Raw genomic sequence first — 25249 nt, 5'->3', positions numbered from 1 at the left:
AAAAAGGTTGGATGAGGCATGGTGATCTAAAAAAGTAGTTCCACTATTTTCACTGGCTGTAAGATAGCAATATAAAAAGGTCTGCAATCTGTCTTACCCCCTGAATATGCTTCTTCACTAGAAAGGTAGAAATAGCTCACCTACTGAGCCTTAAGATACTCATGGCCATGACTTATATATTCACTCGACCTCCATCTGTCCTTGTGTTTAAGAACTTCCAATGCTTCTCTTTTTGAGGGTTTATTTTAAGGATCTCTGCAGTTTACCACTTTAATTTCAAGACCCCTTAACTGCATAGTTCACCTGAGATGTTGTCTCTAGCGGTTGTGTGATATTGGATGTGAACCGCACGATGACCAGATGCATGCCATCAGTTTGTCTCTGGAGACTAGTCCGTATTGTATGACCTTTATGTATTTTGACCAATAGTGACAAGTTGACTAATCTCTGACTATATGATTGTAGTCTTTAGGTTGAGTTCTCCATGTTGTTGTATTACATGAGCCTTGTTAGTTGCAAATGGGGCATCAGGACCCTTGAAGCTAACCATGTAGTTGGTAAACAAGCCTTCCTTGCGCTCTTCGAACATGGTGCTCAAGATGCCAGTCATTCGTATTGTTAAGAACCACTTGTAATGTTCTTTGCTTCTGTAGTTTTGCTGTTGAAGCATGTGGAACTTCACAGTAGATGTGCACCATGAGGCTCACACATCCTGCCAATTACTCTTCCTACACGTCACCAGACTTAAAAGCTATGTTTTTGTACCATTACCAAAGTTTATGGCATGCAGCACTTTTGTTCCTTTGAGTTTCGGGATCTGGTGTGTGTGACATCATTTGTGTTATCCTGGTGAGACTATGCAGCACAGAGGTTTGAGGTCAGAATGTTTCAGCCCCAAAAGACAACCACTGAATACCAAGGTTTTCTGTGTTTTCCCTTTAGACGGTCCAGCACGGTCTCCCTTCACTCACTGTGAATACCATGCTCCACTCTGTTCCATCTGTGGTTCTTCATACCCAGGTGGTGATTAACGCTCATGTTCAATTATTTTATCTTCATCCCAGGTTAAGTGGACTGTCCCCGTTCCAGGGGGAGACTGATGCAGAGACCCTGACTAATGTTGTGGAAGGAAACTACGAGTTTGATGACCGCTACTTCAAGCAAACCAGCGAGATGGCCAAAGATTTCATCAGACAACTACTCCTTAAGGATCCGAGGTAGTGCGTCCACTTTTAATATGTTACTTTTATCAACATTTTTCAATTGTCAAATAGAAAGACCATAGGCCCGATGTAGGTAGGTATTTACCGGTCTGTAACGGGCGAATTCGGCCGTTACCGACCGGTAAATGCCTTTTCCAATGTAGGGGGCATGTATTTACAGATTCGGTATTTTTACCGAATCGGTAAAAATTACCGAATTGGTAAATACAGACTCGGTAAAAATACCGAATCTGCAAATGCAGATGTAGGTGGCGCTTTAAACAGTGCCACAGGCCCCTCAGAATTCGTTATTTACCATGTAATACTATTGCATGGTAAATAACGAATTCAGGTGTACATGCACATCTGTGCATGTACACCTATGCCATGTGACACACAGACATGCCCTTAGGGCATGTATGTGTGCCACATGGCACACAAGCCTGACATTGGGGTGCTACAGGGTGTCAAAGTGACACCCCGTTCCCCCTGGCAGGATTCGGTATTTACCGATTCGGTAATTACCGAATCGGTATTTGCCATTGATTCCTATGGGCTTCAAGGCCCATAGGAATCAATGGCAAATACAGATCATACAGATTCGGTAATTTAAAAAGAAAATTTACCTACATCTGCCTACTTCATATTTACCTACTCTTAAATACCGAATCGGTATGATTCGGTATTTAAGAGTAGGTAAATCGAAATTACCTACATCGGGCCCCATATATCATAATCTACAACATCCCTTTCGTGTTGGACTCTCCTGAAATGTAGGCAGAGGTAGAAGATATAGGGATGCATACATTTACCCACCCCTTCTGCTTTATTGATAATGAAATATGTAAATTGTAATGGTGAATGTTTTTTTGTCTTCTCACCACAAAATTCAACTTCTTTGGGCAATAAATATTGAAACTTAGACGCAAGTCATTTTTCGCAGACCTAACTGAGACAAGGAATGCAAAAGACCATCATACACCATTCCACAATTTTGTTTCTGTCTTTAGGGAACTGGGTAAAACAGGGAAGCCTTGGAAAGCAGCTATTTCCTTGAATGACATGTTTCACTTCAGTGAGTTATTGTTCAGCGAGTAACTAGATTTTAAATACAGTGTTCAAAATAGGTTTAGAATAGGGATAAGTGGGGTATAGGAATCGATTCCAAAGCTCCCAAGAATGTGTGAATGCTGCAGAAAGATGGATTTCAGTTTTTTCAAACACCTGCTTGTCAATTCTCCATGAAGTGTCAGAACACTTTCACATGCTAAGCTTCCACAATGTAAGAGCTTTACACTGTCTTGGTGGGCAGCCGAACATTTCTGAAATGCTTCAGCAAGGCTACAGTACCTCAAAAGTATTGATGAATGCATCTTCAGGTTTCTGTTATGCAGGCGACAGAGCTGTTATATCCAGTCTAGCCATAGTCTCAGAGTCAACTTTTGGTCGACCTTCTGCTCAGGATTGAATGCCTTTCTTGTTTAACTCAGTTCCTTGCTCGTGATTTAATGGCTTTCCGGTGTGTTCCCGTGTTTATGCTTTAAGGATCATTTTAGTCTCACTGTTTTGATTGAATGAGTTGTATACTGCCCAGAAACCCTCTGCTGTATTGGCAGAGACAACTTTGAATGGTTCTTACACCATGCAAAGATGGCCGCTCATACACGCCCCTGTGTCTGCATGTATGCAGGCATGGTAGCTATCTTGGAATGGTATTCTTTTGTGCAACGAAAAAACTATTCCAGGATCATAGACTGTTTTTTTCTTAAACTAAAAAAAAGCATTTCAAGCTGGCCACCATGTGTGCACACATGACCGCCATCTTGGAATAGCTTTCCATAAAACATAAGAAGAAGCATTACAAGATGGTCACTGTGCTTGTGAGTGTATGTTATGCTTGCACGAGGACCATCTTGGAATACTTTGTCCTTTACTGTAAGAAAAAACATTTCATGCTGGCTGTCATTTGCATGCACGGGTGGCCCTCTTGCAATTAATTTTACAATAAATGAAGGAAAGCCCAAAAGAGCACTGGCAAAGCCAATAGGCTTGTGATAAAATGTCAGCTCCAAGACCTATTCGCGTTGCCAATGTTTTTTTTTTTTGGGCTAGACATTGTCGAGACATTGACCATTTGGTGCTATTTCCCACTTCTGATCACATGAAGCATATGTCCTGGACATCAATAACGCGGAAAAAAATATTAAATCTTTCTATTGGACCCCTACCTATCCAACTTTTGCCAGTGTCAAGAAAGGTTAGTCCTGACACTCAACGACTTTTTGAGTTGATGGATATGACAAAAGTTGTTTGACTGATAGAGAAAAAGAATCAGCATAGAAACTTTTAACCCAAGGATCCATGTAAATTATGAAGGCTTTCAACCATCTTTGATACAACTCATGATTTATTTTTAGGCACAACTGCGTTGGAACCAACTAGTGGACTTTAAATAGAGGTACACCAGTAAGAATGATTGTAGTACTGTCTTTCCAACTGTTCTACTGCTCATTCTAACAAGCAGATAACAGTGTTCCATTCCACCAGCCTTACCTCTTGACTATATGTGGACAAGACCTCTCTCTCATTTTTGATAACTTTTTTAGGGGGGAGCACTTCCTAAATTATAAAAAATAAGTAAACAAGTGCAAGCGCTCAAAGTTTTTCATAGAGCTTCTCGCCGGTGCTGAAGAAGCCTGGGTTGTCGAACACCAAGGTTGCTTAGTTTTGATTCCACCCAAATGCTTCTCTCTTTCACAGCACTACACTTCCTTTTCTTTTTTTACTAACTCTTGCGAGTTCTTTTCATCTCTGCCTTTTGTCTTTGGCACTGTTTTCCTGTCTCTCACTTATTCTTCCTTTCTACCGTTTCTGCTTTTCATTCTCTAATTTTAAGTCAAATTTGGATGATCAAACAAAAGTCCGGATTGCAAAAAGGATTACTGGTGGCAAGCACCTACAGCCACCTCACAAATTAATCATTGAGGGATGTGGAGGGTGCCAGAAGAGAGCCAATGATAACAATAAATAAGTCGAAACATCACCCTCAAACAGCCACTTTAATCATAAACATGCATATCATATGATGACATTACACATTTGCAATGATGGGTGTGGTTCAATTAAAGGAATTGGGTGGAGAGATTATGGGCTAGACGTACATAGCTCTTTTTAAGTCGCAAATGGCCTGATTCGCTGAATGGTGCAATTTGCGCCATAAAAAAACCTTTTTTATGTCCAAAGCCCTACTTTTCGATTCCGTAACCTATTAACAATTGTAAAATGGGTTTGCCATTCAGTATTAGCAAGGGGCGTGTTGAAGGTGTCCCTTCCTTATAGTGACTCACAGTGGTATGTGTGAATGTTTTATGACCAAATTGCAGTAAAAAAACATTTGCCTTTTACCGCCTATTCAAGCAGGTGGTTACCCATTTGCAAATGGGAAGGGATCCCCTTTCCCTTTGTGAATGGTTGTAAAAACATTATTTAAGAGCATGCATTGGTCCCACGGAGCACTGTCTACTTTTAAAAATGAAAAGAAAACTTTTCATTTTTCTTTTTGAAATGCATCCCGTTTTCCTTTTAGGAACATGGGCTGTATTTCCCCTAAACACATTGCTCTATTTAAAAGCAGTCACAGACATGTTGGTCTGCTGACTCCAGCAGGCCACCATCCCTGTGATTTTAGCGATTCCCAATGGATCGCAAATTGAGACATACCTCATGAATATTGATGAGGTAGGTCTATTTGCAATCCATTGGGATTTGCTAAATGTGTGAAACAAACATTTGTACATACCTGTTTGCGATTATCAAATAGTGAATCTCAAAAATGTGTTATTAGATAATTGAAAACCCAAAGCTTTGTACATCTGGCCCTATGATCATACTGACTCAAGAAACCTAGGAATTCTTGATCATAGAGGGGGAACTAAATGCAATTCACAAAGAATGTCCAGTAGTTCTCATTTATTTGCCTGCAGTTTATAGATATATGGGCTTGCATAGTAAAACAAGAGGAGATTTCTTAAGTAGCAGGTGAGGGAGCTCTGAAATCTTGTTTGCAGAGTTGATCCAGCATGAGGGCAAACAGGATTTCCCCATCAATCAGTCCACTCTTTGTATTGTTGTTTCCTTCCTATTCTTGTGCAAAAGACAATGGACGCAATGCTGAACAAATCATACATTCACCCCAGTCACAGATCTGGGTTAAATCCATCGTTTTGCCACCTGATTCAAGCTAGCCTGGCTAAAGAGGGGTGATGCCCCGAAAATGTTCCCAGGATGCTTGTTTCTGGTCCAGGAGGACCTGGCTTGGCAGTTCGGGCTGGACTGGCCTCATGAGGATTAGAGTCAAGACTGATTTGAATATGACTGGGTCTATACTGGGGTGGCATAGTGAGCAAAAGAACAATGGATTTAACCCAGATCTCTTCACTAAGGGTGAATATTCAATTTGTTCCACATTCAGTCCATAATTGAGAGTCCTTTCCTTTCTTTTCTTGCTAGCAAGGACAGTGTGAGTCTTTTCAATGCTCCATTCAAAACATAGTTTTACCTGCTAGAGCCCTCTCCATGCCCTGAAAATAAAAACAAGTTTTTCTAGGCATTTACAATGATTTCTTATCTCCCATATCATTGGTTAGACTGTTGGCAAGTCACAGACATGACATGTTTCAAAACATGGATCACTGGAGTCCTAGCCCACACTATGAAATGTGCATGCTTGTGCTGTGTGAGCTAGACTAGCCATATATGCTGAAGACTGGGTGTATGCAAGCATTGGCCTGGCATCCGTGCATGTCCAGCACCCACATTTCTCCCACCTCACTACCAGTGGCAACCGGGCAGTGGGAGTAACATCAGTGATGGGACCCATAACACTCCACAGCTGCAATACCTCTGGCACTAAGTTAATATTAGTAATAAGCTTTCCCAAATATTGGGGCGTGACGAAGATGGCGACTGCATCGGGCACGTCTTGAAATCAGTCTGTGCGAGGCCCGCCAATTATCCTGCAGTCCGGCGATAACAGAGGGCCACTGGTGCTGCCGTACACTGTCTGTGCTTGATGAGGTGACCAGAGGACCTGGGTGGACACGAGACCCGAGTCGAAGGGCACCAGGGTCAGCGGCCACCGGCCACAACAGCATCGCAGGCCGGGAGGAAAGTGCCAGAGTTGGGGGATGAGAAGTTGGCCTGGCATATGCTGTCCACTAGTTATAGTGGGCCCCTTGCACCAGTAAAAACAACCCCTTAGAGGTGATAGGTTAAAGACAACCTTATTTGAAAACTATCCTAGTGGTAGCTATGGAGAGCAGCCTTCGGGCTAAGTCTTGAAGGAATGTAAAGCAGCGTGTTTTACCAGTCTATAATCTCTTGAATGGCTAAATGAAAGGAGAACCACATCAGGTATATATATACAAATATATGTATTTATTACTAAACACACCCTACTAGTCTCTTTATGAGGCTAGAGGTCAAAGCACATATTTTGCACGTAATATATCACAGTAAATTAGCACAATGTACGTTAGTCCCTAGGGGTGAACCAAACCGTATATTAAGAAAGTGGTACAAGAACCACAACTTGACTAGACCGAAGGCCTATAGCCTGTAGAATCGCTGGGACCACTAGGAACCACCCAAGGTAGTGACACAGGGGACCAATGGGGGATGCGTGCAGTGTGAGAACACAGCTGCGAATCGCCGTTATCTTCTATGGGGAAAGTCGCGGTTGGACATTTAAAGATTAAGGACACTTAGGAGAGGACTTTAAGCAAACCCCCTTAGAATTAAGGGGTTCTAGGGCCAACACTCACGAGAGCACCGGAGTAATAGTGTTACCTCACCCAGGGAAGCCGGATGCATAGGTGTCTTTTGGTGGCGGGAATCGTCGTTGATTTCAGTGGCAATCTGCTGCAAAGTGCTGCTACCGTCAAGAAGAAAAGTATCCGGTGTGATCCAAGCCAGGATTGAAGATGTGAGGAACCTGAAAGAAAGAGGGGACAGAGTCTGGGTCACTTGCCAGGGCCAGGGGCACGATAGAGGAGTGCCCACTGATGTCGGGTGATTCAGGTGTGAAGAGGTGAAGCTGGACTCTGCAGCCACGAGGACCAGGAGGTGTTGACGATGACCAGGAGATGGATTCGAGCTGTCCCACAAAGGATGTTGAGTGCTGCGGTGTCGGTGCCCGGATTGGACCCAACAAGCCTTGGCAAGAGCAACCCATGCAGAAAGAGAAAAGGTGCTTCTGTGCTGACCAGCAAGGTCTGGGGGACTCACCAAGTGATGGAGAGTCAGGGCACGTGTGGAGCAACCAAGGAAACCCAAGGAAAGTCAAAGCTGCCTTCTCAGGGATCCATCAGTCAACAGACCAGGGATCGCGAAGGTACCTCGAGCGAAAACACAAAGGGCCGCCTCACTGAACACTCGTGGAGTGTAGGTCAGCAATCTTCGATGGAAAAGGTGCTCGGGTCTGGGCTACAAGTAACCCAATGCACAGCCTCAAGGAACGTCAAGAAGCTAATGCACTTGCAAATGTGCACGGGGTTCTGGTTCCACGGTACTCACGAGGGCTACGGGTCTCAGCTTTCCTGGGGACTTGGTTCGTCCTCTGGGAATCCTGGAAACCCAGCTCCTGTATTGCAAATGCTTCGGAGTCCGACGGGGGCTTATGAGATGCAAACCGTTCAGATGCGTCTTTGGTGCCTGCCACGCAGGGGAGTAACTCCTTTACTCCAAGGGAGATTTTTCAGTCATCCAGCGTCGTGCAGATTGTTGAAGATCCAGGATTCAGGATCAGAGTTCCGTCCAGGTGTAATCTAAAGGGCTGTAGCCAGGGGTTCCTTTCTTATACCCAAGGAAGGGGTTGGACATAATCTGGGGACCCACCTATGGGAGCGTCAGGAAAGAGGGTTGGCCACACCCATTTCCGTTGTTCAGTTTTGCTCCCGAGCAGGGGCTGGTAGCCCCTGCAACCGGTTTGAACTGGGCTATGTACAGGGGCACCAAATGTGCCCCCAGTGCTGACTTCAAAGCACTCTGAGTGCACCCAACCAGTCCCAATACACTAAAGCCTGTCTGGGAGGTGGTGACACCTCCCTGTGACAGGAAACCTATTCTCTAGGCCTCCTCTGCCAGAGTTTCGTCCAGCAGCAGGAGGCCAGACTTGTGTCTGTGGCATCAATTTTGTGATGCCAGGGTTCTTTCAAACTGGTATCGGGGGTACCAGAATGTTCATGTCTCTCCCTCTAGAAGGGAAGAAGTGTTTGACACCAAACACAACATGTTTCTTTGCAGCCATTCCAAAGTTAGCATTTACCGTGAGTTTAAAATGCACTTTAGAGTATATGGTTTGGCTGCATCACAGAACAGCCCCAGAGAATAGATTCCGAAGGCTGCAGAGGGTCCCTGTTCATGCATGAGCACCCTCTCACACAAAGCCCAGCACCCTGCCTTCAGGATTGATAAGGCCTGCCATTGGGTGTATATGTGCAGTGTTTTAAGGTAGATATAGGTAACCTATATCTAAGTAAGGGGTGCATGCACCACCTTACCCAGGCTGCAGTAGCAGTCCTGTGGTGTCATTTGGAAAGGCTTCCCAGGGGTGGCACAATACATGCTGCAGCCCCTGGTAGGCCTCTGGGGTACCTATGCCCTTATTATCTAGTGTACCATATACTAGGGACTCATAAGAGTACCCCAGTAACCAAACTGGAGTGTACCTAAAGTACATGGACTCATTTTAGAGAGGAAGCAGATAGGCTGGGGACCTGAATAGCAGGTTCCCTGCCAAACTAAGTCAAAAACCATCAAAACACCAGGAAAAAAGTGGGGGCAACCTTGTAGTCAGATTCCACCTTCCTACAGGGGGGTCTGGCGATGGGGGTGGCAAGTCGTGGGGAGGTCCGGCGGAGTAGCGGGCCCCCCCAGACACCAACCAAGTGCGGGAGCCCAGAGCCCCGACCAAGGCAGAGGGGCGCTGCTCCCCTGCAAAGGCCATTATACTAACTCACAAACTCCGATCAATCCGCTAAGATGGGGAACATGAGGCTCAAGTCAGCAAGAGCCCAGACTAAGGTGGGAGGTCCCCCCACAGTGACGTGGAGAATTAGGAGAAAGTAGGGGCACAACCAGGAGACCCTATCGGACTTCAATTAGACAAGATATTAGTGGCCATTGAAGATACTACAACTACCCTGCAGCAAGTTATAGGGGCAGTCTCAGTGGACCTGGGCCTACTTCGCTCAGAACACCATAAACTGGCCGACTGTGTCAAAGACATAGAAACGATGGTCAGGGGGCTGCGGCCCGAATGCTCCACACTCCCCAACTAAATGATGCAGTTGAAGACCAGGGTACAGGTCCTTGAGAGAAGACCAGAAGGCGCTAAAGTTCGCAACAGACGGAAATAATTTTAGGGTCGTGGGCCTCCCAGAGAAACTTGAAAAGGGAGACATGGTAGGATACCTGGAGACATGGCTGTGCACACAGGTTGCCTCTGAGTCACTCACCCCTTTCTTCGCCCGGAAGAACGCACATCGCGTACCGGCACAGCCTTTCGGCGCCGGGCTAACCCCCCAGACCTATTGTGGCCTGGTTACTACACTACAGAGATGTTATATTACGGAAAGCGCTCTCAGATGGCCCCTACACGGTTGAAAATTGGAAAGTGTCAATATTCTACAGCAGCAGTGCAAGCTAGCTGTGCCTCATTTCTGGCACTTAATAGGGCCCTAGGGTACAATGATATCCATTACTCCTTGTTATTCCCATCAAAGCTGCGGATAGTTCTTGGAGACACCACACACTTCTGTGACAGCCCGGAGGTGTCATGGGACTGGTTGGAGGCCCACAGAGCTGTAAAGGACCTACCCCCACAAACAAATGGCCCCCACCAACTATGAAGCCGACACAGAAACGCTCATGATACAGGCAGAGAGGGGAACGCAGCAGAGGCCCATCACAGTTACAAATGGAAGTCGAAAGGGCGGCTGCCCTACAAGCAGTGGCAGATAGTGCTAGCATGCACATAAGAAACAAATATAAACACCACCTCCGATCGAAAGTCGGCACAATCAGCCTCTGTGTCATCACAAGGAGACAATATAAGTCTCCCCTCAGTCATGCCACAGACAGCCGATAACATTGTGTGATATCCTTTATTGTATTACAGTTGAGAAGGGCTGGTGTCGCGATGTTGGGGAAGGGGCTGGGCTATGCCACCTCGGTGGGTCCTCTAGGCGCTCGATTGATCCTCTGTCACCGGGACGCTTTCTACAGAAATGGTTCTACTTAATTAGCCTGTTATATAATGTATCTTATCCCGGGCCTGTAGCACACTAGACCCGTTGGTGCCACTTGAGCCGCAGGGCAGCCCTTGGATAAGGGGAGTTCACGGTACAGGCTACTTGAGCCTCTATGGTTTTGTTGACATGTCTGGTGTTGCCTTTGGTTATTTTTCTTCAGTCTTCATTTTACATTATTTCCTGATTATATAAATGGGGGGGAGGTTATTGTCATGTGAGCTGGGGAGGCAGAGACGGAGAACCCGGGCAGGGCGTAGGCCACACCGCCCAAACGACTTTAAGCTGGAACAAAAGAGTAATGGGCTCTGCTACTAAGCATCATAGTATCCACAGCTACCTCTGTAGGCGAGGGGTGCAAATTGCTGTGCTGCAAGAGATACATCTGGTGGGAACTGAGGTGGATAGACTAAGACACAGATGGGGGTGGTAGCTGTATGCTACGTCATACTCGGCTTACGCCATATGGGCCCTGATCTAGGTGAGATTGGGAGTTCCGTTTGAACACATTCGCTCTAAAGTGGACACAGGTCGCAGTGCAAGCAGCGGCTCGGTGGTAGTGTCAAGTGGCATCGTCTGTGAGACCACGGTTGTAGTGAAAAGTGAGGCAGTGCCCTCTGCAGTGCCTTAAGAACACGGAGTTGGCAGCGGCGTCGTTGACTGCGTTGGGTTGCTTTTTTATCTGTTGTAGCACAACACACACAGTCCCCAGTGCTGGTAACAGATGAACTTGAAGTCTTTGCTGTTCCTGAGACATCTTGAACAGGGTGAAAGTCTCTACCTCAAGCCCTTTGAGAAACTGACAAAAAGAAGTTGCAGAATGTTCAGTCCAGTCCTTTCACTGCCCAAGACAGAGGCAGCCATTTTAGGCCAACACAGCAAAGCACACTGAAAAGTGGTACTCCTTTCTCACAGCTTCTCCAGCTCTTCTTTTTGACAGTCTTTTTGGTTCCAAAAGAGTTCTAAAGTTCTGGGGTTGGGCCCCAATACTTATACACAAAATGTCATTGTTCTCTCAGGTAGAGTGTGTCTTTGCTTAGTCCAAACCAGTTTGATCCTCTCTAGCCCAGCTTCCCAGCAGGAGGCGGAGAGACAGCATTGTCTACTGCAGACCAGGCCCATTTAGGTGAAAGGAAATCTCATCCCACTACTCTAAATGCAGCCAGGTCTATTCAGCTCTGCCCGGACTCATCCAGGAAAGGCAGGACATACCTCAACCTCCCCAGTGGCTGTCTGAAGAGAATGCACATCGCCATCCCCTGGCATTCCAAAGCCAGACAGACAATCCACAAACCCAGCAGAGGTGAACAGGATGGCTAAGCAAGAAAATACCTAAAAGTGGCATTTTCAAACATAGAACATAAAAATCATCTTTACTAAGAAATGCATTTTTACCTTCTGAGTCCAGGCATACTAAACTCCATTTCTCTATCTTGTCCCAATGGGAAGTTATTCATATAAGATGTTATGAGCAATAATCAGATACTGTCCTATGGGACAGATAGCCTTCCATAGTGAAAATGCACTGTAATTCACTACCAAGACATGTCACACACAAGGACATGTCTTACTTTTAACATATCCAGCACCCTGCCAACAGGGGTACCTTGGGCCTACCTTGGGGGTGACTTCTATGTAAGAAAAGGGAAGATTAGGGCCTTGCAAGTAGGTGCACTTGTCAAGACAACATGGCAGTGACAAGCTGTGCGGAGACGGGTCTGAGTTACGTTTACAGCGCTACTTCTGTGGGTGGTACAATCAGTGCTGCAAACCACTAGTAGTATTCGATTTACAGGCCCTGGCCCGCTCAGTGCACTGTACTAGGGATTTGCTTAGTAAATCAAATATGCCAATCATTTAAACACCAATCCATAACATAATTTACAACAGGAGCACTTGCACTTTAGCGCTGAACCGCAGTGAGAAAATGCACAGAGACATTAAACCAGCAAAAACAGAGTCATAACCGTGATGCCAGAAAGCAAAAATATAGGAGAAACACTCCAAAAGATGCCAAGTCTAACAGTAAGGTATTGCCCAACCCTACTGGGAAAGTGTAGTTGAAGCTTTGAGGGATGACCCCTTGCCTCTACCCTAAAAACGTGTATTCTTGGGTTATTCCCACGACCACTCCCGCAAAAAGTAGGTACACGGTTTATAGACCTAGCGCTAGCGTTAGAAAAGAGACGAATAGCCAGGACGTGGAAGGCAGCCGGGGCCCGAGATTGCAACACTGGAGGGAAGATGTCACGAAGTGGGCGAAAGCTGAAGAAAGGGCACTGGCAGGGGAGTACGGACTAGACCTATAGCAGATCTGTGGATGGAAATCCTTGTAACGTAGATCCTCCTAGAAATAGACAGGGAAGAAGAATCCACCGACAGCAATGATGAGCCAGAAAGAGAACGGGCCGCTATCCCCAGGAGATAAAAAAAAGGAGAGGCCTTAACCTAAACACCTTGACCTAGACACATGAATTATTAAACCACATGTGGGATCTAGACCAATGGGTCAGTTGGGCATTCCACACTAAACATACATATAAGATACCACCCACACCTCAAACTATAGTATGTGCCCCCCTAGGTGGGATGAGCCACCACCCCACCCGCGGGCCCCCAGCTGAGGCGCATATGCCCTGACTATCCTTCAGGAACCAGGCATGTGACGACATGTGACGATGACACCATACGGAGTACAATCTGAACAATTAACATGCGAATACACAGACCCTCCGACCACTTGCCCTCTCGATTTTGTTCCTTTTAAGTTTAATGGTATTATTTAATTTTAAATATTGACCAAGTTATGTTATTAATTAGCTGGCAACCAGGGGCCCCCTTCTTGATTACCTGAAGTATGGGCACAAACCTCTATCTACTGCTGCTTGTACAAAAATAGGAGGAAACCCGCGGACAGTAGCCATAGAAATAATCGCCGTATAAGATGCAAGATGGTACTCCCCGCTAAGGATTTGGATAAATGTTTGAACAAAAGCTGTAAAAACTGAGAATTCCTCATTGATATACCTTGTATAACGCTGTACCAATAAGCATTGTTTAAAAATGTCAATAAAAAGATTTAGTTTTAAAAATCTTTCCAAAACATCAGCTATTGAGTTCTGAAAATACACACATTTCCGTCTGTAATGCACACTTTTCAATTTTGGTATAAATATATTATTTCAGCCAATTAAACGCTTCTAATTTGTTTGTCGTGGCTGCGTACAGGAGAGCTACTTATGAGTTACTGGAGGGCTACCCACCAACTACTGTTTGGAGTAGCCGGCTATTGATGGAACAACACCATAGTCTATTAAGCCACATATGAAAGGTTTTTGCTCAGTCGGCATCTTAAATTGAATTATTTCAAGGTGCTCCCAATCATGATGATTATGAAAATGGAGGCACAGTGAAGAAAAATAATTGGATAGCAGAGTAACTCCTAATTTCCAACTCTCATTCGGCTCCAGTATTCAGTGGAACCTAGAAAAGAGAATCAAGGGCAAAGGGGACTTGGATAAGATAAGGGAAATCTTTGTTTTTCTTCATTTTAGGACTCTCAGTCCCTACACTCATGTAGTATTGTGTGTCTCTAACTGTAGACTGGAATGTTTGGCAGAACTAATGTAAAGTAATACAGACATTCATGTTAAGTAGCTATACATACTATAATCATGAAAGATTACTTGTACTGGTCAATATTTTTCTTAAAACATACCCTAAACCAAAGGAGCATTGACCCACTTCTTTTTAGGTCTTAGCTAAAGTAGGCTGCGCACATGCGCTGTCTCGCTGGCAAGATTTTATGTTTCTGAGAACGTTTCATTAGCGAGATTAAGCCCCGCCTCTTTTCCATTGGCTGGCGTCACCGTTCATGCTAAACGATGGCCAGCCATTAGAAAAGAGCTTCCAGTGACGTACACTTTTCTCTTTCAGAGCCGTCCCATTCGGACTGGCTCGCTTGACTTACGTGTGTTGTAAAAGGTTTCTTATCTTCTTTATGGGGCGAAACAGATGGCCCCATAAAGAAGATAATAAACCTTTTACCACACATGTAAGTCAGGCCAAGTCCGTCCAATTGAGACGGCAGAAAAGTGTACGTCACGTCGTAGCGAGCACTTGTTTATACTGGATGTGCTCCTTGGCTAGTGCTCCTATGCAGTAAAGAAAGTAAGGCATATCGGTGTTGTCAAACTGCATGAAGAAATTAACATTTTCTTTAGTATCTTATATAAGCTGAATGCTCTACAAATGTATTTTTCTAGATACACAGCTACGAGATCGCTTATCGACCCGTCCCCTCTTTCGGTCTCAAGTGTTTCCGTCCTTCAGCCTTCTAGTCTTTCTTTCATGTTCACACAGTTTGGCTTGATCCCGGAAATGTTCACTCAGTAGGCGATGTCGACCCGGAAACGCTGCTGTGTAGCGTGGTGCCTGGGATGTGACAAGCCGTCGGTGAGCGCAGAGAGTGTCGGGCGCTGCCGCGGCCTGTTGATCCTCCCCGCCCCTCTTCCCACTGACACCCCGGGGGGAGAGGATGCTACTCTTCGTAGAGGTGAGGATCCCCGCCACCCGCATGCCGCGACTGACACAGCAGCTTGGGCCGCAGCCTAGACCCTTCAGCACGACCGCCCGTGGGTGGGCGCCTCTGGGCTCTTACGAGCCTGGTCCCCAGAGTGGACATAGGTTGGCGGGCTGCTGTGACCTTACCTTGCCCACGCCGGCTGAAGGTTATGCGGCGGGGAGAGGTAGTTTGAAGTGAGTTAAGGGGGTAGCGTCGGGATACGAGAGGCAGAGAAGCTTGGGGCAAACTGCAAAGTTGTGTGTTACTTAAATAAAGTGCCAGTGCATGACTGGATTTTGATGGTGTTTAACATTTTCCGAGAATCCCTTGTATGTTGGGGCCTGCTTTCCCACTGCAGATACATAAAGCACTGCGATACCACACCAGAGGACCGCTGGGCGCTATATAAATGGCAAGGAACGAGTTACTGTAAACGTGGCTTGACTGGCTCAGTGGCAGTAATTTTGCAACAGAGGCCTTCCCTAAACCTCAGGGCCATCAGTGGTATGGTTTGTGTTGCTGTTAATGCAGAAGAGATCGCTTTGTCTCCGAAAGTGTCCAGTGCAAACAAACTTTCTCCGTTGCTGCTTACAATGGCCCCAGTCAGCTCAGTGCGCCCAGTTACAGTCAACAAGTCGCCTCCGCGTCCAAAGGGTTTTCTCCTGGCGTCATCTTTTTGGGTCTAGGTTTCTTTACATTGTCAAAGAATTACTGTGCATTTTGTTTTTGGGTGTGCTGCATGAAGCCCCCTGGCCGTAGTAGAAATGCAGATAACTGCAATAAATGTAGAGGCTTATTTAGTTCTTCTATTATCTGCCATTATGGGGTGTGTGGAGGAGGAAGGTACTAAATTGTCATTCAGGCTGACTCTGTGTCTGATGTGTGTATTTTCCACGTGAGCAGACATCACATTTTTGTTTCTGAACTCAACAACATGGTAACTGACAGTATTTGAAATGGTGAAGACATTTAATCAAATGCACCTACATCTGCAGATGGACTAGCCTGTGAGCACATTTGCGTCTCTACTGCTTCAGTTGGAATGAAAAAAGTGTTGTACTGTGGGCACAAACTCATCTTGCATGTTATAAATTCCAATATCCTTTTGAATGCCTCATACCACATAGCGAGGGCATGACTTTTTAACAACTTCTATATCTCACCTGTTTAAAACTCATATGATGCCTACCCTTCGTGCAGCCTAGTTTGTGCTCCATTTCTTCTAACTGAATATCTCCATTTGCTTGTCATTTCTGAAGAAGTTTCCATGGCTGCTCTCCATTTTTCTTCAACCCCAACTCCTTCATTTTAGCGACTTCAGTTTCTCATTAACTCAAAGCTTCCCGCTAACTTATTCTCTTTCTTCTGCCAGCTTACACTTACCTGGGTACTTCTGTCTCCCTTTGCCTATTCCTGCAACCAAACAACTCCACTCTTCCAGTCTCTTAAAGTCCAATAATCTTTCTGTATTGTAAGTTCTTCCTACATGTCCTCTGATCACTGCCACCACTCTAACTTGCTCATCATCTTCCAGCCTCTTTCAGTTGTATTTTCTCACACCTTTCCTTACTTTCCTTTTCTTTATCACTCATTTTACCAACTATTTGCAATCCTGTTGACCACTCAATACTACCTCCAATTTGACTCTGTCATGTAGGCTCTTACCTGTGGAAGGCTACCTTCAGACCATACAGGCTCTCTCAAAACAACCCCCTCCAATCCACATACACTAGCACCTGACTCTCATCCAAAGGCCTCGAATTTGCTACATTTTCCCCATCTCTACTGCCCCATCACACCTCTCAACCACTTCATTAGCTTCATTACTCTCACCCCAAATCCCCTTACCTCACTTTGTCCTCCACCCAGGTCCAATTATTTTACATCTAGTAAGGAAAGGGTATCTACAGCTTCAACACTAATGGCTTTGGATGACATTCGACCTTCGTTCTCTCCATTGCTAGAGGTCATCTAGCAATGACATTGGGTTCCCAAATGTTGGTCACATGTTTCTTCTCTCAATACCGGTCACGGCGATTTTCCTTCTCCGCAACAGGCTTTGCACTTTATTATATTACGGATTCATTCTTAATTAATTCAACCATGCTTCCTCCATCCTTCCTTTCTTTCTTCTGGTAATCCACCCACCCATCCATTCATACAGCTCTCATCTGTCTTGACCATCCTTTTGTCCGTCTGACCTCTTGTTCCATCTATCTTTATTTCTCTCCATTATTCCATCCATGCTTTTTTCCTTCAATCGAGCCACCCTTCTCTCTGCTCTTCCTTCCTTCCATCTCCATTCATTCTTCTATCTTGCTTTCTAACAATTCATCCTTGTCTCCACCCATCATGCTTTGCATCTATTTCCACATTCTTCCTTCCACATCTCCCACCCATCTCCATCTTGCGCTCCACTCTCCCTTCCATCCTTCTTCCGGTCCACCCACCCTTCCCTCCACCCCGCCTACCTAGTCTTTTCTTTCATGCGCTCGTACCCCATGTCACGCCCACTTCAGAGCTCCATTCTGCCATTATTTCACAGTGGTTCCGAACAGCTTTTGTTCAGATCCCCTCGGTTGTTGCATATTTTGCTGTTGGGGCTAAATAGGGTTTATTATTTATCAAGGCAAGAGTTTCATGTTCGTGCTTAATTTCTCTACATATGGGTGCCTAATTTGAGCTGGTAGTTGCCGGCGGGATCCACCAGCACTACTCGTTTTTGGGGACTCAAACTTATTTTCTTCCACAAAGTTTGATCGAGAGCAAAAGAGAGAAACACAGAAAAGGAGGAAGGAAAGGTCGGAAAAGCAGTGACAACGAGGCAGCAGAGACAAACAAGCATTGAAAATGCCATAGGTCTCGCCTTTGATTAAGTTAAAGCTATTTGCTTTGCTAATGGTTTTCTATGTTATGTTATGTTATGTTAATAAAAAGCTTATTAAGCGCACTATCACTGATTGGTTTCTTGGCGCTGAAAATAGACAGTAACATAACCGGGACATGGAATGGCGGGCTATTGATATGCTTGTCTGTATAGCCAGGTCTTTAAGGCTTTCCGAAATGAGAAGAGGTCCTGGCAGGTCCGAATCTCAAGAGGGAGGGTGTTCCACAGACGAGGAGCCAGCGTGGCAAATCAGCGGCTACCAGAGCGCTTACGTTTGAAGGAGGGAATCTGAAGGTGGCCAAGATGGGATGAGCGGAGGTTGCGAGACAGTACATACTTTGTGATAAGTTGGTCAATGAATTTGGGGCTTTTACAGTGTAATGATTTGAAAATCATGCATCCTGTTTTAAAAGTGCAACGCTGAATCACCAGAAGCCAATGAAGTTTCATAAGTAGAGGGGTAGCTGGTTGCCATCTGGGTTGATTCAAAATCAATCTGGCGGCATAGTTCTGCACCATCTGGAGGCGTTTTGACAGATAGAGGGGGAGGCCTAGGTAAATGGAATTCGCATAGTCCAGGTGGGACAACACGGTGGCGATTACTACCTGGGTGATTGCCTCCGAGGTGAGAAGGCGCCGAACCTTCCGGATTTTTCTTAATTGAAAGAAACACTTAGAGACCACTTGGCCCACTTGGGCCTTCAGCGAAAGAGCGCAGTCCACGGTGACCCCAAGTGTCTTTGCTGACAGTGAGGGGGTCGGGGCTTGACCCAAGTCTGACGGCCAGTAGTGGGGGCCCCAGTATTTGACGCTGTCTCCGGTGAGGACTAGCTCAGTTTTTCCCAGGTTTAATTTCAAAGGGTTTTGATCCATCCAGGCTTTGATGTTCCTCATAGTCGATTGAAAGTTCAGAATAGAAGTTTCAGAATTATCAATCGTGAACAGCAGCTGTAAATCATCTGCGTAGTTAAACACCATCACCTGCTCATCTCTGAGGGCCTGGATCAATGGGAGAATGTAGAGATTAAACAGGTGAGGTGACAGGGAAGAACCCTGTGGTACTCCGCATGATATGGACTGTTTGGTGCCGACTAGCTCTCCAAGCCGTACTGCCTGGGACCGATTCTCCAGGAAGGACATCAGCCAGTGAGCCGCAGTGCCCCGGACGCCGGCTTGTCTGACACGGTCGATCAAGATGGTGTGATCGACTGTGTCAAATGCGGCCGACAAGTCCAGGAGCACCAGTGCCTGGGGAGAATGCCTATCTGCACAGTCCCGGAGGGTATCCAGGACTGTGGTTACCACTGCCTCCCGTTGAGTGGGCAGGCCGGAACCGGGCTTGATGGGGTTCAAAGCAGCCGGATTCCTCTAGAAAGTTGGAAAGGCACTTAGCTACGTGGGTCTCTAACACCTTTGCCAAATAGGGGAGTAAGGAGATGGGCCGGTAGTTTGCCTTGAAAGATGGATCTGCCCCAGGTTTTTTTAAGAGTGGTATGACCGTCGCTTCCTTAAAGGCCAGTGGCACTAGGCCAGCGGTAAAAGAGTCATTCAGGAAAGTGCGGGCAGGGACCGGGAGAGCAGAGAAACACTCTTTTAGGATGTACGGGGGGCATCTGTCTGTCGGCGCACCGGATTTAACTCTTGCTAGCAGTTCCTGAAATTGTTCTTGGGTGATAGGCGGGAAACTGCTAAGTATGCCAGAGCTGTTGTTGATTGCCATACCGAACGTAGTCGGAGTCACAGATTGTGGAATGCTGGCTTTAATGTCCACAATTTTCTCACTGAAATAGATGTTAAGTGAGTCACAGAGGGACTGAGTCGGAGTTACACTGGGACGAACACTATCTTTAGCTTTAACTTAATCAAAGGCGAGACCTATTGCATTTTTAATGCTTGTTTATATATAGAACCTAGTACTGTAATATTATATTGGAACATGATTATCACGGACAGTCATTCTGCTGAACTGTGTGTATTGTTTGGTCTACACCCAATGACCGAAGGTGCATTCAGTACTCAAGTCTTAAGTTTCATAGTAATATGAAAACGCTCCTAATCTAGGAGAAGCAAGTTAAAGCTCTACAACATTAAAGGAAGGAATCAAACATGAATAAATGTCTTACCTCAGTTGTTTTCAATGTGAAATTCGTACAACTGAAGAAAATCTCTCAGGAGACCCAACAAGAACCAGTAAGCCGAAATCAGGTGAAGGACTAAAGACACAAGGCTGACTAGGGAAGATGTCATGCCACTCGCTCGTCCTGAAGAGACACACGTGCATTGCACAGATGCTGCTCAGAAGAAGAAATGCACTGAAGTGCACAGATACAATCTTACACATTACTTTTATTTCTCAACCCAATTATCACGAGAGGTAGTAATGCTTGAATTGGTACAGCTGTGGGGTTATTTTGGAGCATGTCTTCCATGTCTAATCGCTCCATAGTGCTCTCCAATGACTGGAGTTTGAATTCTTGAGGCTCCTTTTGTACTATAAATGATTGTCCACCAACTTAACCTCTGCTGCTGAAACGATTGTGCAAATCTCTCTACATATTCTTGCCCTGCTTGCCTCCAGGGTCACTCGGTTTTGTTAAACTGGGATTGAAACCAGGTTCTATGGATCAGAGCCTAACAAAAAGATTTGGCCATGGGGCCCACACACGATTCTGACTGGCCTGGAAGGCCCTACCCAGCAAGATCTGATTAAATTAAGGGTCAAATTGGTGGTCAATCGTACGCATAAACCTATTGTATAAATTGGACTCTTTAGCTTTATCCCTTTAACATGTTACACAATAACAGCTTGTAAGACTTCCACATAGAATGGGAAGAGTTGATTCCATCATCGCTAGATCTGCATTTGTCTTACTGTTTAAAATGTGATATATTCTTTGCGAATGCTCACTTTTCCAATACTTTATTTTTTAGCGACAGAATGACTGCGGTAGAGTGCCTCATCCACCCCTGGGTCAAGGTTTGTGCTTTTCATAACTGTTAGTGAACTGCTGGCTAATCCTAATCCTCTTTACTAACTGTAATTGTTTGTTACATAAAGCATTAGGTACTACATTGACTAAAGGCAAATACATTTTTTAAATATGGGTAGTGATATATCAATGACCTTCCATAGAAGGGTAAAGAGTGTTGTTTATAGCAACATAGGAACATATACTCCCTTGGGGGTTGCTGATACATGAGTAGCATATTAATGTATCTTTAGAGGGTGATGCATTATCGAGAGGAAAAGGGAAATGATTTGACAAGGACACATTTTGCAAATTGCCCCGCCAAATGATGTTCACAAAGATCATAAAGGGGTGGAACACATTTAAGTGAAAGAAAAGTTTGGCCTTGAGTGAAAGGACAGTGGTGAAGAGGTGAGTGTCGATGTCGTTTCTTCAGTGCAGGAGGGATGAAACAACTTTGACGTAGTGGGGTGGTTTTCCAGAGCCTTTGGGCTTAGTCAGACCAGTGCTGTTTCTGTGTGTGTTCTTTCAGACATTTAAGGATTTTCAGCCCAACCACAGAGAAGCTGCAGTTTTATAAGGTGTCCAAATGATGAGCTTTGTGGATAGGTGATCAGTTTTTGATGAGTGTAAGCCTTTCCTTCTCACAGAAGGGTTTAAAGCACAGTCATGCTCAAAGCAGAAGCATATGCTCAAAAAGCTCTCCATTTATGATTATATTCATTAAGTAGTCTTGTGTGGTTTCGGGGTGTACTCGTCAGGCAGTTTGCAATGTATATTTGACAGGATTAGAGGCTGAATGGAAGAATGGCTTAAAGTTAGGAAATGTTTGTGTATGCTTTTTACTTGTCACTATTTTTGAAAGATAGGGCAGAGTGGGTGTAAAAGCATAACAGAAATAACCAGTCAAGGAATAAAATGGTGTGTTTTTTATCCCAAGGTTCATTTTTTGAGACATTCCTGCACTTGACGTAGAAGAGTGCCATTGCTAGTGAGGAGAACTCCTTTGTACGCGTATGTTTGAGGAATAATCTATATGTACAGATTTGAATGATACACTGACAGTATCTGAGATTGGAGGTCATTGGCTCATGTTATGACTTGTTAGACCTTTCTCAGGGTCAACACGGCATCCAGGTCTACTGGGCCACAGCCAGGATGGTTGAGGGTTGTTTGTCACTAGTGTCCTGGGGGCAATACTACTCTGGCTGTGCAGACTGGACCAAGTGCCACCCCTTCCACACATGGCTCCATGGGCAGTGAAGGCAAGCAGTCACATGCTCCCCTAGGAGGCATTGTGAGGGGAAAGAGCCCAGAAATCAGCAATCAAACAGCAGACACAGTAAGCACAGTGCTTATCGTTACATTCAGAAGTAAGTACTTTAACCTTAAGCTAGTGTCTCTAGGAGTACCCAGCGGTCGACAGGGTCTAAGGCTACTATCATGTTGAGGAGCACCAGAAGGTATTACTTCTTGTAATACTGTCCGCTGCCTCAATAATAGAGGGTACGATTGCTACATGGGTGAAACCCATTGTGGAAGTATTGAAACTGGGCATGGGTGTCAGGTTGTTCTGTGGTTGGTTAAGTAACTGCTCTTTTTTTAATGTTCATAGGAAGGGAAGCATAGCTTTGGGTTGGTAGCTAGGTAGCTTATGTTGTTCAGGAATGTTTTGCTCCCATTTTTATGGAAACAAGGACAAAAAGGGAAACATTGATAATGTTGAGTAAAGCTGTTAGATCCTCAGGAGATAACATTTAATGATAGAGGAAATGAGGAGGTTGTCATCATGCAAAGTGTTTTTTAGGACTGATGTGATGGGCAAATGCTAATTTGCCAAGATTTTAGAGGAATGCCAAGGAGGACCATGATATTATAGGCTGGTCCAGTAGTGTTGACACATCAGGTGGCATGCCATTTGGAATTGGTTCTTGGAATTGTCGCAGTCAAGAAACTATCTGTACTCTCATGCTTCAGTTAGAAAGGTGGCATGTAGGCTGAACTAGCAAAGAGATTCATATCGCAGTAGCAGTTAGAAAACACTGCATCACAAAGAGCACTATATTAATATTAGATCAAGGAGAATTATCTCGGTGAAAACATTGCTGCAGAATGCAGTCATATATTCCTGATGGAAGAGGGCAATTAATGAGTTACAGCAAATGCATGGAGGACTGATGTTGGATCACTTTGGAGAGATGCTGTTAGTATTTTTCCAATCGCACAGTGTGATGATGCTGAAATAGGGACAAAAGTCATCACTTTTGGAGAACGAGAGACCAAAATGTTGGCAAGTCTATCCTTACCTTGTCACTGTCCTCGGTACTAGTAGATGTTGTGGCTAAACCACTCACTTTAAAGCGGGACTGTCACTGAGATGGTCCAATGATCATGTTCCGCCTTGAGACCCCTCCGGGTGAGTAGCGCGCTATACAAATGCTATGATTGATTGAATGGTTCTACTGCAATCGTGATTGCGAAATGTCCTCTGTGTGCAGGGGAGGTAAAATAATGATCTGTTTGGGCATGATTGATACACACTAATGGGTGGCAGAAGTAAAAAGAATAAAGACTCTTCTCCTCAAAGGTCGTTGACAGTGTACCAAAAGGTTTTCAGATGGTTTTCTTACGTAGTGCGCATGTGGAATAAATCATCTAAGTGCTTTGTCTTTAAAGTTCTGTAAGGGACCGGGTTAACAGCAGTAGAGGTCAGAGTTGCATCTAGTAGTAGGTTGGTGTGCCTCACACCTGCTCAAGTGACTGAATGTGTTCCTAAATCATTTTGACAAGGACAGCAACATGTGGTTCAAAGTTATATTGACAAGGAGAGAGAGTGTTCCTTCTTCTGGCTGATCTTTTCTCCGATGCCAACTGTGCAGATTAACTACTTTAGAGGTCACAAAGTCATCATAGTCTCTTGACCCTTGATTAGTGCCATGAAAAGAACCTATCCTAGGATGCTTGTTTCCAGTCCAGGGAGGACCTGGCCTGGCAGTTCGGGCTGGGCTGTTCCCAATGGGCGCAGGGTCAAGACTGATTTGCATATGGCTGGCTTCAAACTGGAATGGCGAGCAAAACAACTATGGAATTAGGCCTAGATCTCTGTACTAGGGCGAAAGTATGATATTGTTCTGCATTCTGTCCATCAATTGTTCTTTTTGCATGAAAAGAAGCTTTAGCAGCTATAATATATATGTATAATATAATAGCTATAGTATATAATAAACTTCTGACCAACGTTCATTCATAAATTATGCCGTTTGAAGGTCACAAGATGCTGTTAATCCAATTTATACAAATTAAGGTTTGCACTATCTATAAAACTATGTAGAAAACAAGACTTGAAAACGTAAAGTATGTGTTAGTAAAGCATTAGTTCCTAAGTTTGGGCTGGGGCTAGAATTTCAAGAAGGTCTTGCAAATCTAAATTTGGAGGTGGTGAAACGCCTTCAAGTCAAAAGGTTTATAGTTCTTTATTCTGGATTCATGCAGCCCCTGAACCGGAAGCAGGCCGTGAATCGAAGCAGATCCTCCATCAATATGAAGAATTTTAAGAAGTTTAATGCGCGCAGAAAATGGAAGGTAAGTTTACTTAAGGAGAAGAGGGTCCAGCCAGAGCTATAACCCCTTGTTACTGGGAATAACTAGTACTAGGTGTGCTACTGCTGACACACACACACACACACACACACACCTACCTCTCTCTTTCTGTTCTCTCTCCAGCATTTCCATAAAACGTGGGATATGCGTGTATTAAGGCCCTCACAAAAGATGGGGGTAAAAGGAGAGGCACAATGGGAGTATTTTGCCCAGGCCCCATCCTGGGTCTTGAAGTCCTCCATTAAAATGCATTTATAGATTTGTTATAGTTAAGCAAGCCTGCCATGTTCACTAATAATGAGGCAGCTTACATTGCCTTACTAAATATGGCTCCAGCTATACTATGTTTTCTTTTTATTACAACTTGGAAACAGGCGTATATGGCACCTGCTGAAAGCGTCCAGATGGCCCGGCCTTGTTTTAGCCTCAGGCCTTGCAATACTTTCCAACAACCTGATCAAGATTGCAATATTCTGTGTTTCTCAGAGTAGCGAAACCGTATTTCATTATGATTGAAATGGAGTTGCCCTCCTCTCATGAAGACAATCTCACACCACAGCAGGCATCTTTCTTCCTAGCCCTCAGAAGTAATGGCCTTTATAGTGGCTTTTGCCTTGCACTCAGTCCTTCCTTCATCAGTCAGTGTTGCAGCAGATATTTCCGTTTGCATTTTATGCTAAAGTTGCCACCTAGCTCACTTTTAACTTGTCTGAGCTTTA

The 25249-nt window shown here is 44.8% G+C and overlaps 1 protein-coding gene across 4 annotated transcripts in view; it reads left to right on the top strand.

The window, feature by feature from the left end:
* The window catches only part of LOC144799014 (death-associated protein kinase 2-like), a 697832-nt gene that overhangs the window by 643958 nt on the left and 28625 nt on the right, over window positions 1-25249 (top strand). For all 4 annotated transcript variants that reach the window (XM_078670165.1, XM_078670162.1, XM_078670164.1 and 1 more), the window contains 3 exons: window positions 1065-1217; window positions 20893-20938; window positions 24423-24512. In XM_078670165.1, coding sequence (XP_078526291.1) covers window positions 1065-1217; window positions 20893-20938; window positions 24423-24512 — 289 coding nt within the window. The remainder of the gene's footprint in view (window positions 1-1064; window positions 1218-20892; window positions 20939-24422; window positions 24513-25249) is intronic.

The sequence above is a fragment of the Lissotriton helveticus genome, chromosome 12 (assembly GCF_964261635.1).
Source record: "Lissotriton helveticus chromosome 12, aLisHel1.1, whole genome shotgun sequence".
Lineage (NCBI taxonomy): Eukaryota > Metazoa > Chordata > Amphibia > Caudata > Salamandridae > Lissotriton > Lissotriton helveticus.
Note: the sequence above shows the minus strand (reverse complement) of the source record. Positions and strands in the feature narration are given on the sequence as shown.